This window comes from Oncorhynchus clarkii, chromosome 6 (genome assembly GCF_045791955.1).
Source record: "Oncorhynchus clarkii lewisi isolate Uvic-CL-2024 chromosome 6, UVic_Ocla_1.0, whole genome shotgun sequence".
NCBI lineage: Eukaryota > Metazoa > Chordata > Actinopteri > Salmoniformes > Salmonidae > Oncorhynchus > Oncorhynchus clarkii.
The window spans coordinates 89,764,046-89,777,945 of record NC_092152.1 but is presented as its reverse complement, the minus strand read 5'-3'; the positions used below and the strand labels follow the sequence as shown (position 1 = coordinate 89,777,945).

The 13,900-nt window shown below is 43.0% G+C and overlaps 1 protein-coding gene across 1 annotated transcript in view; it reads left to right on the top strand.

Moving 5' to 3' along the window:
• The first annotated feature begins 259 nt into the window (after window positions 1-259).
• The window catches only part of LOC139411792 (Krueppel-like factor 13), a 53,247-nt gene continuing 39,606 nt past the window's right edge, over window positions 260-13,900 (top strand). Inside the window, exon 1 of the mRNA XM_071158537.1 lies at window positions 260-1,081. Coding sequence (XP_071014638.1) covers window positions 634-1,081 — 448 coding nt within the window. The 5' untranslated portion in view covers window positions 260-633. The remainder of the gene's footprint in view (window positions 1,082-13,900) is intronic.

Here is a 13,900-nt window from a genome sequence, read left to right as displayed (position 1 = left end):
AGATAAGAGAGAGAGAGAGAGAGAGAGAGAGAGACAGAGAGAGAGAGAGAGGAGGGCTCTTTATCGCAGATACAACAGTCCACAGCACTGTCTCTCTATATAGTACATCATGTCCCGATCTAACTTTGTTTTTAACGAGGTCACGATTCTGGCGCTCTGGAACGCATCGGTATCCAATGGATAAGCAGCTGCAAGACGACACACCCCTTTTTATGCATGAAGTTGGGCACGCCCCCAGCATGGAAACAGCTTCTAGTCGACTCGGCACATTGACCTGTCACAATGCAGGAGACAACTAGGGAAATATCACTGGGATGGAGTATGTTCATTTGGCTACAGAAAGAAAGAAAAGTTATCATCATTTCATAACTGTGTAATTTCCAAAGACCGGAAAGGGATTCATACTCGACGTGTTTACGTTTAGATTTTATTTTGGGGATCTAGGATGGCGATTCCATGGAGAAGCCGGTAACATGTATGATGTGAGTTGTTTCCTATTGATAGCATACTGAGACCAAAGCTACCTCCATAATCACATAAAGGGATCAAACCTGACCGAAATCCTTTATTCCAGAACATAGTTGTTATATTTGAATGTCACCAACGACGCATCGGTGTTCCGTTTGAAGGGATATGGATCATTTCGCCGCTGAGTGCCTTGTGTCTATGTCCAGTCGGGCTGTCGTTCACCCTAAAGAGAACAGAGAGTTCAAAACAGAGCCAGCCTGCTGTCCAAGGAACGATGGAGAGGACATGGTCAAAGACAACTCCTCTCTTTTCGTGGTGGCGAGGATTCTAGCGGATTTTAACCAGCAGGCACCCACGACCACTAGCGATATTGCCGAGCAGGCAAAAATACCAGAAGGGTGCGTATCGCCAGCTCCAGTCACAGAGGATGGGAATACTGCCACACCTATCCTCGTCAGCCCCGCCGCCGACCTCACACAAAGAGGCAGTAAACGTGTCAGAGGTCGATCCGAACCAGAATCGCCGCAGAAAAAGCACAAATGTCATTATTCAGGTTGTGAAAAAGTTTACGGGAAGTCGTCCCACCTCAAAGCGCACCTAAGGACACACACAGGTCAGTTCCCTTTAAAACAATTTACATTCAAAATACATTATTTATAGTGATGTTAAACTCCCCATTATTTATTTTGTTCAGTTTCACTAGTAGCCTAGTATTGTGAAGAACTGGGTGTGAATAGGGACGAATAGTGACCCTAAATTGGATGTGAGCCAACGCATTGATGCAATGCACCACGTGTCACACATACGGTCGCTCACCTCAACTATTCTATTGACCCGTTTGCACATATAAAACGCTTTTAAAAAACCCCCACATGATCTAACTATTCTGTTAATATACACTTAACCCTGTAAACAATCCTCTCTGAAACAATGTTAAGAGCTGCTGTGAATGAGAGAGCTGCGTTACATTGTAGCCTTGTCTGTATTTACTGGCCGGTGAATAAGTTGAGCGCGTGGAGAAAACACTCAACTCAATGACCTGCTGTATGGCTGATGTAGAACAGCAGGTGCAGCGAAATGGGATTCATACAACTCAACTATACCACTATGGGCTTTGTTTCAGTTGATAGAAAAACACAAGAAACACGGTGCACATAACAACAACAACAAAACGATTAGACTTTTATCAGAAAACGTTTCTGAGAAAGTCAAATCAATTTCTTTACTGTAAACTATAAATCCAATAGGAAAGGATGGATGGAGGGAGAGAAAGAGAGAGAGAGAGATAGACAGAGAGGGTAAAGAGAGAAAGAGTGGGAGAGAGAGAGAGAGATGGTAAGTGTGACTCTAAGCTCTTTGTTTTGCTGTGGGAGGATGTACCACACCCCCTTCACTCTTTCTTCACTAGTTACCACAGCCACAAAGTCATAATTATGGAAAAACCGCGCCTATTTCTGCAATTTATCTTCTTAAAATCGGATTTTAACCCTAACCTTGAATTAAGACAAAAAAAAGCTATTTTTGTTTTCATGAATTTTCAAAAATATAGCCAATTTTTCACTTTGTGCTTTTGGTAACTAGTGACAACCCCTTCCCTGCCAACATCAGTTCTCTCTCTCTCTCTCTCTCTCTCTCTCTCTCTCTCTCTCTCTCTCTCTCTCTCTCTCTCTCTCTCTCTCAGTCTGTCTCTACCTCTCTCTCCCTCAGTCTGTCTCTCTCTCTCTCTCTCTCTCTCTCTCTCTCTCTCTCTCTCTCTCTCTCAGTCTCTCTCTCTCTCTCTGTCTCAGTCTCTCTCTCCCTCTCTCTATCTCTCTCTCTCGCTCTCTCTCTTTCTCTCTGTTTCTGTTTCTCTCTCTCAGTCTCTCTCTCGGCTCCAGGCCCAGCCCCAGACACACACTCTGCCTGCCTTACAGCCAATCTGTCCAGCAACAGACTCAGCTAGCAGAGCTCAGACACAGATGAGTGTTCCCCATAAGATGCTTCATATCATATCATTAGGTGGGACATATAAACTCCACAAGCGTAATCCATGTTATTACCACGTGATAAAGCAGTGTGCCAGAGCTCAGACACAGGGAGTGTTTCCCATAGGATAAGATGCTTCATGTCATTAGATGGAGAACATAAAGTCCTCGATCTGCCATCCTATAGCTTTCTGAGACCCAGCAGTTCATTGTTGTCCTCTCTAATGGTCATGTTGTTTTTCTCCGTGTCCCAGAGGCCATACACGCCACTGTGTTGGGACTTGTTGTACCTTTGACAGGTACATTCTGGGCTTTTCAATGATATCACGTGTGTGAGGCTTCAGCATCTTTTCTTCTCTGTTCTTCAAAAAAGCTACCATCACAAATACTATCACAATTACTATCACAAGTACCATCACAATTACTATCACAAGTACCATCACAATTACTATCACAAGTACCATCACAATTACTATCACAAGTACCATCACAATTACTATCACAATTACCATCACAATTACCATCACAATTACCATCACCATTACTATCACAATTACCATCACCATTACTATCACAATTACCATCACAATTACTATCACAATTACCATCACAATTACCATCACAATTACTATCACAATTACCAGCACTATTACTATCACAATTACCAGCACAAGTACCATCACAATTACTATCACAATTACTATCACAATTACCATCACAAATACCATCACAATTACTATCACAAGTACCATCACAATTACTATCACAATTACCATCACAATTACCATCACAATTACTATCACAATTACCATCACAATTTCCATCACAATTACTATCACAATTACCATCACCATTACTATCACAATTACCATCACCATTACTATCACAATTACCATCACAATTACTATCACAATTACCATCACAATTACCATCACAATTACTATCACAATTACCAGCACTATTACTATCACAATTACCAGCACAAGTACCATCACAATTACTATCACAATTACTATCACAATTACCAGCACAATTACCATCACAATTACCATCACAATTACCATCTCAATTACCATCTCAATTACTATCACAATTACCATCACAATTACCAGCACAATTACCATCACAATTACCATCACAATTTCCATCACAATTTGCACATGTTATGGTAAGTGTGTGTAATTGTGTAAATATATTTTTTGTGAGTTTGGTATTCAAATGCTTTCTAACAGGTAAATACTTCAGGAAAAGTTTGGTGAGTTTTCAGTGCAATGTAATCATGTTGTCCCATTTAAATCAGACCTGTCCTCTGTATCTATGTTTTCTACCTACGGACCCAGGTTACAGTAATGTTAAATGTTTCATATTTACTATCAACCGAGACCTAATGGCCACTACAGTACACATACAAAATAATGACGAAATAACTACTCCACCCCTCCCCACACACAACCCCCCCCTACCCCTCCCCACACACAACCCCCCCCCCACCCCTCCCCACACACAACCCCCCCCCCCACCCCTCCCCACACACAACCCCCCCCCACCCCTCCCCACACACAACCCCCCCCCCCCACCCCTCCCCACACACAACCCCCCCACCCCTCCCCAAACACAACCCCCCCCCACCCCTTCCCACACACAACCCCCCCCACCCCTCCCCACACACAACCCCCCCCACCCCTCCCCACACACAACGCCCCCCCCTCCCCACACACAACCCCCCCCCCCCCACCCCTCCCAACACAGATGACTCTGTACCGTAATACCCTGTATATAGCCTCCACATTGACTCTGTACCATAACACCCTGTATATAGTCTCCACATTGACTCTGTACTGGTACCCCCTGTATATAGCCTCCACATTGACTCTGTACCGTAACACCCTGTATATAGCCTCCACATTGACTCTGTACCGTAATACCCTGTATATAGCCTCCACAATGACTCTGTACCGTAATACCCTGTATATAGTCTCCACTTTGACTCTGTACCGTAATACCCTGTATATAGCCTCCACATTGACTCTGTACCGTAACAGCCTGTATATAGCCTCCATATCGACTCTGTACCGTAATACCCTGTATATAGTCTCCACTTTGACTCTGTACCGTAATACCCTGTATATAGCCTCCACATAGACTCTGTACCGTAACAGCCTGTATATAGCCTCCATATTGACTCTGTACCGTAATACCCTGTATATAGTCTCCACTTTGACTCTGTACCGTAACAGCCTGTATATAGCCTCCATATTGACTCTGTACCGTAATACCCTGTATATAGTCTCCACTTTGACTCTGTACCGTAATACCCTGTATATAGTCTCCATTTTGACTCTGTTCAGTAATACCCTGTATATAGCCTCCACATTGACTCGGTACCGTAATACCCTGTATATAGTCTCCATATTGACTCGGTACCGTAATACCCTGTATATAGCCTCCACATTGACTCTGTTCCGTAATACCCTGTATATAGCCTCCACATTGACTCTGTACCGTAATACCCTGTATATAGCCTCCACATTGACTCTGTACCGTAATACCCTGTATATAGTCTCCACATTGACTGTACCGTAATACCCTGTATATAGCCTCCACATTGACTCTGTACCGTAATACCCTGTATATAGCCTCCACATTGACTCTGTACCGTAATACCCTGTATATAGTCTCCACATTGACTCTGTACCGTAATACCCTGTATATAGTCTCCATATTGTTATTTTTACTGCTGCTCTTTAATTTTTGTTACTTTTATCTATTTTTTACTAAGCACTTAATTTTATGAGGCGGTATTAAGGGAGAGTATCAGAGATCTGTAGATGGGGTTAGGGTTAGAGGGGAGTAGATGGGTTTAGGGTTAGAGGGTTAGGGTTAGAGGGGAGTATCAGAGATGTGTAGATGGGGTTAGGGTTAGAGGGTTAGGGTTAGAGGTCAGTATCCGAGATGTGTAGATGGGGTTAGGGTTAGAGGGTTAGGGTTAGAGGGCAGTACCAGAGATGTGTAGATGGGGTTAGGGTTAGAGGGTTAGGGTTAGAGGGCAGTACCAGAGATGTGTAGATGGGGTTAGGGTTAGAGGGTTAGGGTTAGAGGGCAGTACCAGAGATGTGTAGATGGGGTTAGGGTTAGAGGGGAGTATCAGAGATGTGTAGATGGATAGGGTTAGGTTTAGAGGGGATTATCAGAGATGTGTAGATGGATGGGGTTAGAGGGGAGTATCAGAGATGCCCATCCCCTGACCCCATAACTAGTCTAGGAGCCCTGAATAGTCTTAGCCTGCGTCCCAAATGTCTCCCTATTCCCTATTTAGTGCACTACTTTTGACCAGGGCCCATAGGGATATGCACTATAAAAAAACACAGGATGCTATTTGGAACTCAGTCATAGACAGCGTAACACTGACAGCCCACAGAAACACTATACAGATATTATATAGACATATTATTATATTGGACATAGACAGCGTAACACTGACAGCCCACAGAAACAATACAATATACAGATATTATATAGACATATTATTATATTGGACATAGACAGCGTAACACTGACAGCCCACAGAAACAATACAATATACAGATATTATATAGACATATTATTATATTGGACATAGACAGCGTAACACTGACAGCCCACAGAAACAATACAATATACAGATATTATATAGACATATTATTATATTGGACATAGACAGCGTAACACTGACAGCCCACAGAAACACTATACAGATATTATATAGACATATTATTATATTGGACATAGACAGCGTAACACTGACAGCCCACAGAAACAATACACTATACAGATATTATATAGACATATTATTATATTGGACATAGACAGCGTAACACTGACAGCCCACAGAAACACTATACAGATATTATATAGACATATTATTATATTGGACATAGACAGCGTAACACTGACAGCCCACAGAAACAATACAATATACAGATATTATATAGACATATTATTATATTGGACATAGACAGCGTAACACTGACAGCCCACAGAAACAATACACTATACAGATATTATATAGACATATTATTATATTGGACATAGACAGCGTAACACTGACAGCCCACAGAAACAATACAATATACAGATATTATATAGACATATTATTATATTGGACATAGACAGCGTAACACTGACAGCCCACAGAAACAATACAATATACAGATATTATATAGACATATTATTATATTGGACATAGACAGCGTAACACTGACAGCCCACAGAAACAATACACTATACAGATATTATATAGACATATTATTATATTGGACATAGACAGCGTAACACTGACAGCCCACAGAAACAATACAATATACAGATATTATATAGACATATTATTATATTGGACATAGACAGCGTAACACTGACAGCCCACAGAAACAATACACTATACAGATATTATATAGACATATTATTATATTGGACATAGACAGCGTAACACTGACAGCCCACAGAAACAATACACTATACAGATATTATATAGACATATTATTATATTGGACATAGACAGCGTAACACTGACAGCCCACAGAAACACTATACAGATATTATATAGACATATTATTATATTGGACATAGACAGCGTAACACTGACAGCCCACAGAAACAATACAATATACAGATATTATATAGACATATTATTATATTGGACATAGACAGCGTAACACTGACAGCCCACAGAAACAATACAATATACAGATATTATATAGACATATTATTATATTGGACATAGACAGCGTAACACTGACAGCCCACAGAAACAATACAATATACAGATATTATATAGACATATTATTATATTGGACATAGACAGCGTAACACTGACAGCCCACAGAAACACTATACAGATATTATATAGACATATTATTATATTGGACATAGACAGCGTAACACTGACAGCCCACAGAAACAATACACTATACAGATATTATATAGACATATTATTATATTGGACATAGACAGCGTAACACTGACAGCCCACAGAAACAATACAATATACAGCCATTATATAGACATATTATTATATTGGACATAGACAGCGTAACACTGACAGCCCACAGAAACAATACAATATACAGATATTATATAGACATATTATTATATTGGACATAGACAGCGTAACACTGACAGCCCACAGAAACAATACACTATACAGCCATTAAAAAGACATATTATTATATTGGTGAATGAAATGAGCTGTTATGCAATAATTCATCAGGCTCACAGCTGGAAGGGGTCGGCCTGTTGGCTCTTTTCGTTTTTACATGTAACACGTCTCTACAAGGACTTTATCTTTGATGATCAAAGCCTTCCTAGACTTTCAGAAGCCTTTGTAGATTACAACTACAGAAGACAGATGCTCCGTGAACGTTACGCTAGGATTTGCAACAGATACGTTCCTAGATAGATCGATACAAGTGATTCGTTTGGTGTCTCTGGACGGTGACCGAATGATGCAGATGTTCTGTACTCGACTACTAACCCTACCCCCATCCCATCTAACCCTACCCCCTTCCCCTCTAACCCTACCCCCATCCCCTCTAACCCTACCCTACCCCACCCCATCTAAACCTACCCCCATCCCATCTAACCCTACCCCCATCCCCTCTAACCCTACCCCCATCCCCTCTAACCCTACCCCCATCCCCTCTAACCCTACCCTACCCCATCCCATCTAAACCTACCCCCATCCCATCTAACCCTACCCCCATCCCCTCTAACCCTACCCCCATCCCCTCTAACCCTACCCTACCCCATCCCATCTAAACCTACCCCCATCCCATCTAACCCTACCCCCTTCCCATCTAACCCTACCCCCATCCCCTCTAACCCTACCCCATCCCCTCTAACCTTACCCCCATCCCCTCTAACCCTACCCCATCCCCTCTAACCCTACCTCCATCCCCTCTAACCCTAACCCTACCCCATCCCCTCTAACCCTAACCCTACCCCCATCCCCTCTAACCCTACCCCATCCCCTCTAACCCTAACCCTACCCCATCCCATCTAACCATACCCCCATCCCATCTAACCCTACCCCCATCCCCTCTAACCCTAACCCTACCCCCATCCCCACTAACCCTACCCCCATCCCCTCTAACCCTACCCCCATCCCCTCTAACCCTACCCTACCCTACCCCATCCCATCTAACCCTACCCCCATCCCCTCTAACCCTACCCCCATCCCCACTAACCCTACCCCCATGCCCTCTAACCCCATCCATCTACACATCTCTAAAACTCCCCTCTAACCCTAACCCCATCCACACATCTCTGATACTCCCCTCTAACCCTAACCCCATCTACACATCTGAACAATACTATAAGGTAAGGATCTCCTGAGCAGAAATTCTCCTGACCTTGGTCCTGAATATCAAGTGAGTCTAGACCTGCAGTCAAAATCCCGAACATAGCACTTTTATGAACAACATTCATATTCTGTGAGTTTGGGTGTGAACTCCTGAAATATAATCCTCCTTCCACTCACTTTGTTATTCTAGTGAGACGACGCTGCACCCACAACACGGGGACAATCAGCCATTTTGTCTAGACTGCTGTGCTGAGCTAGTGTTCTACGTGTGGAGAAGAGAGACTGGTCCTTAAGGGGGGGGCGGGGGCCCATTCATTTTCAATGAAGACTAGACGTGGTTTGGGGGGGGGGGGGGGGTGAAATTCTATCCAGGCAGAGCGGTCGGGGCGGTGCTCGTGCCGATGACTGCCACTCAAGTGAGGCTGAGAAAATAGAAACCTGTCCTATTCATGAAGCAGTGGGGTCATCGTTGACCAATCACGGGAGACGACGCAGCCTGTTGGGGGCGATACGTCAGCTCCGTACGGCCTTTGTCCTCTTTAGCTAGCTGGCTAACAGCTAGCCGTTTACACAGACACGTTTAACAATAGGTTTCATGTTTCAGGGTTTTAATTTGATGTCACCTGCACAGGTACAGTGAAATGCTATATACAGGGTCAGTTAGTACCATACTATATACAGGGTCAGTTAATACCATACTATATACAGGGTCAGTTAATACCATACTATATACAGGGTCAGTTAATACCATACTATATACAGGGTCAGTTAATACCATACTATATACAGGGTCAGTTAATACCATACTATATACAGGGTCAGTTAATACCATACTATATACAGGGTCAGTTAATACCATACTATATACAGGGTCAGTTAATACCATACTATATACAGGGTCAGTTAATACCATACTATATACAGGGTCAGTTAGTACCATACTATATACAGGGTCAGTTAATACCATACTATATACAGGGTCAGTTAGTACCATACTATATACAGGGTCAGTTAATACCATACTATATACAGGGTCACTATATACAGGGTCAGTTAGTACCATACTATATACAGGGTCAGTTAGTACCATAATATATACAGGGTCAGTTAATACCATACTATATACAGGGTCAGTTAATACCATACTATATACAGGGTCAGTTAATACCATACTATATACATGGTCAGTTAATACCATACTATATACAGGGTCAGTTAATACCATACTATATACAGGGTCAGTTAATACCATACTATATACAGGGTCAGTTAATACTATATACAGGGTCAGTTAATACCATACTATATACAAGGTCAGTTAATACTATATACAGGGTCAGTTAATACCATACTATATACAGGGTCAGTTAATACCATACTATATACAGGGTCAGTTAATTCCATACTATATACAGGGTCAGTGTGTGTGTGTGGGTGTGTTTGTGTGTATGTGTGTGAGTGTGTATGTGTGTGAGTGTGTGTGTGTGTGTATGTGTGTGAGTGTGTGTGAGTGTGGGTGTGGGTGTGTGTGTGCATAATATGTGTGAGTCAGCAGATTCTATAAATCATTGTTTTCTAATCTATTTTTTGGATTCATCATTTCTGTTGCACGTTCAGGTAAATATGTTTTTAATGCACGCCTGCGGCGCTATAGCGAGTCACCTTTCGCACGTAGTGTTTGTTTATTTCGTTGCTATGGTCACCAGTGGCTGTGAAGACACCGGCTGCCTGACTAGATGGACGAGACGTTGCACTCAGTGGGGAACTCTGCCGTATCCCGGTGGGTGTCTGCACACAGGGCTTTATATTTACCATTAATGGTTAGACTTTTGCCTCTTCGTTCTTTATTAACTGTGCTCGTTGTCTCTGAGGAGTTCTTCAGACTATAGAGTTTAAATTATGTGTTGGCAACAGGGTTAGATCTCGTTTCGCTTCAAGTAAACAAGAGAAGTTGAGTGATTTGTGGCAACGTATTGTAGTCTGCCTGCGCGTGTCTGTGGGTGCGTGTGTGCGTGCGCACACGTGTGTGTGTGCGTGCCGGTGTGCATGTGTGTGTGTGTGTGTGTGCGTGCGTGCGCGTGTCTGTGGGTGCGTGTGTGCGTGCGCGTGCGCGTGTGTGTGCGTGGATGTGTGCGTGTGTGTGTGCCATGGGTTACGTCAGATACGTGTGCTGCGTTGGTCTGAGGTTAGTGGATGTTGTGTTGTGTTAGGTTTCTGTGACAGCGGCCCAGATGGGAACAGCAGATCTCGGAACAGAGCACTGTCTGGTGTGTGTGTGTGTGTGTGTGTGTGTGTGTGTGTGTGTGTGTGGTATTTCCTGCTGTTGTTGAAACACACGCCATCCATCTGCATCCCAAATGGCTCCCTATTTCCATTATAGTGCACTACTTTTGACCAATACCCTGTGGGGAGAAGCCCAAAAGTAGTGCACTATATAAGGAATAGGGTGCAATTTGGGACATATTCTCTTCTTTGAAAAGAGCTTCTATTCTTCCTCATTACATCACTCTCTCGGGTAGTCTACACAACTACCTCCTCCACTTTACCTCAGGTAGTCTATACAACCACCTCCTCCACTTTACCTCAGGTAGTCTACACAACTACCTCCTCCACTTTACCTCAGGGAGTCTACACAACTACCTCCTCCACTTTACCTCAGGTAGTCTACACAACTACCTCCTCCACTTTACCTCAGGTAGTCTACACAACTACCTCCTCCACTTTACCTCAGGTAGTCTACACAACTACCTCATCCACTTTACCTCAGGTAGTCTACACAACTACCTCCTCCACTTTACCTCAGGTAGTCTATACAACCACCTCCTCCACTTTACCTCAGGTAGTCTACACAACTACCTCCTCCACTTTACCTCAGGTAGTCTACACAACTACCTCATCCACTTTACCTTAGGTAGTCTACACAACTACCTCCTCCACTTTACCTCAGGTAGTCTATACAACTACCTCCTCCACTTTACCTCAGGTAGTCTATACAACTACCTCCTCCACTTTACCTCAGGTAGTCTATACAACCACCTCCTCCACTTTACCTCAGGTAGTCTATACAACTACCTCCTCCACTTTACCTCAGGTAGTCTATACAACTACCTCCTCCACTTTACCTCAGGTAGTCTATACAACTACCTCCTCCACTTTACCTCAGGTAGTCTTAGTAAATACAACCACCTCCTCCACTTTACCTCAGGTAGTCTACACAACTACCTCCTCCACTTTACCTCAGGTAGTCTACACAACTACCTCCTCCACTTTACCTCAGGTAGTCTACACAACTACCTCCTCCACTTTACCTCAGGTAGTCTATACAACCACCTCCTCCACTTTACCTCAGGTAGTCTACACAACTACCTCCTCCACTTTACCTTAGGTAGTCTACACAACTACCTCCTCCACTTTACCTCAGGTAGTCTATACAACTACCTCCTCCACGTTACCTCAGGTAGTCTACACAACTACCTCCTCCACTTTACCTCAGGTAGTCTATACAACTACCTCCTCCACTTTACCTCAGGTAGTCTATACAACCACCTCCTCCACTTTACCTCAGGTAGTCTATACAACTACCTCCTCCACTTTACCTCAGGTAGTCTATACAACCACCTCCTCCACTTTACCTCAGGTAGTCTATACAACTACCTCCTCCACTTTACCTCAGGTAGTCTATACAACTACCTCCTCCACTTTACCTCATGTAGTCTATACAACCACCTCCTCCACTTTACCTCAGGTAGTCTATACAACTACCCCCTCCACTTTACCTCAGGTAGTCTATACAACTACCTCCTCCACTTTACCTCAGGTAGTCTATACAACTACCTCCTCCACTTTACCTCAGGTAGTCTATACAACTACCTCCTCCACTTTACCTCATGTAGTCTTAGTAAATACAACTACCTCCTCCACTTTATCTCAGGTAGTCTATACAACTACCTCCTCCACTTTACCTCAGGTAGTCTTAGTAAATACAACTACCTCCTCCACTTTACCTCAGGTAGTCTTAGTAAATACAACCACATCCTCCACTTTACCTCAGGTAGTCTATACAACTACCTCCTCCACTTTACCTCAGGTAGTCTACACAACTACCACCTCCACTTTACCTCAGGTAGTCTATACAACTACCTCCTCCACTTTACCTCAGGTAGTCTACACAACTACCTCCTCCACTTTACCTCAGGTAGTCTATACAACTACCTCCTCCACTTTACCTCAGGTAGTCTATACAACTACCCCCACTTTACCTCAGGAAAATAGGGACAGTGTTTTATATAATGCCCCTCTGTGAGGCTTTATAGGTTCTGTTCATGAAGTAGCTCATGGATGACATTTATCCCGGTGAAGTTTGAACCTGACCTTTCGGGTGAAGAAAGAAAGTGTCAGTTGGTCTTTGTCAATGTTATAGCTGCTAAGCTGAAGCCGACATGTCTGTATCTCTCTCTCAATTCTCTCTCTGTCATTCTGTCCAGTGTGCAGTTGGGAACGTTCAACACATGTTGTGTTTGGCTCAGTGTTCACACAGGTGTTTAAGTACACAGAGAAATTATGGCACATGGAAGTGAAAGCAACAGTTTCCAGTTGTTGGTTACCTCTCTCTCTCTCTCTCTCTCTCTCTCTCTCTCTCTCTGTCTCTCTCTCTCTCTCTCTCTCTCTCTCTCTCTTTCTGCTTCTCTCTCTCTTTTTTTCTGCTTCTCTCTCTCTCTCTCTCTCTCTCTCTGTCTCTCTCTCTCTCTCTGTCCCTCTATCTCTCTCTCTCTCTCTCTCTCTCTCTCTCTCTCTCTCTCTCTCTCAGGACCTTTCACATCACTCCAGTGTGTAGCAGCAGAGCAGAGAGAACAGGGAGTTCCCTCTTAGCGTGAAGCCGTTTAAGTACTAGGAACTCCCTATCTTTTTTAAAAGCTTTTTTTTTGTGTGTGTGTCAAATGTCAATGAAAGCTGGTTTGTGTCTATTTACCTTTATTGACTTCGTTGACATTAGACTTTAAAATGTATTTTGACTCGTAAGAACCTGACCGAACTTGAAATGTAAACGTTGCAGTGAATCGGTTAACATCGCTATACTAATTAGTGTCCAAATGTATAAAATAAAATAAATTGTAATCAAGAGATCATCATA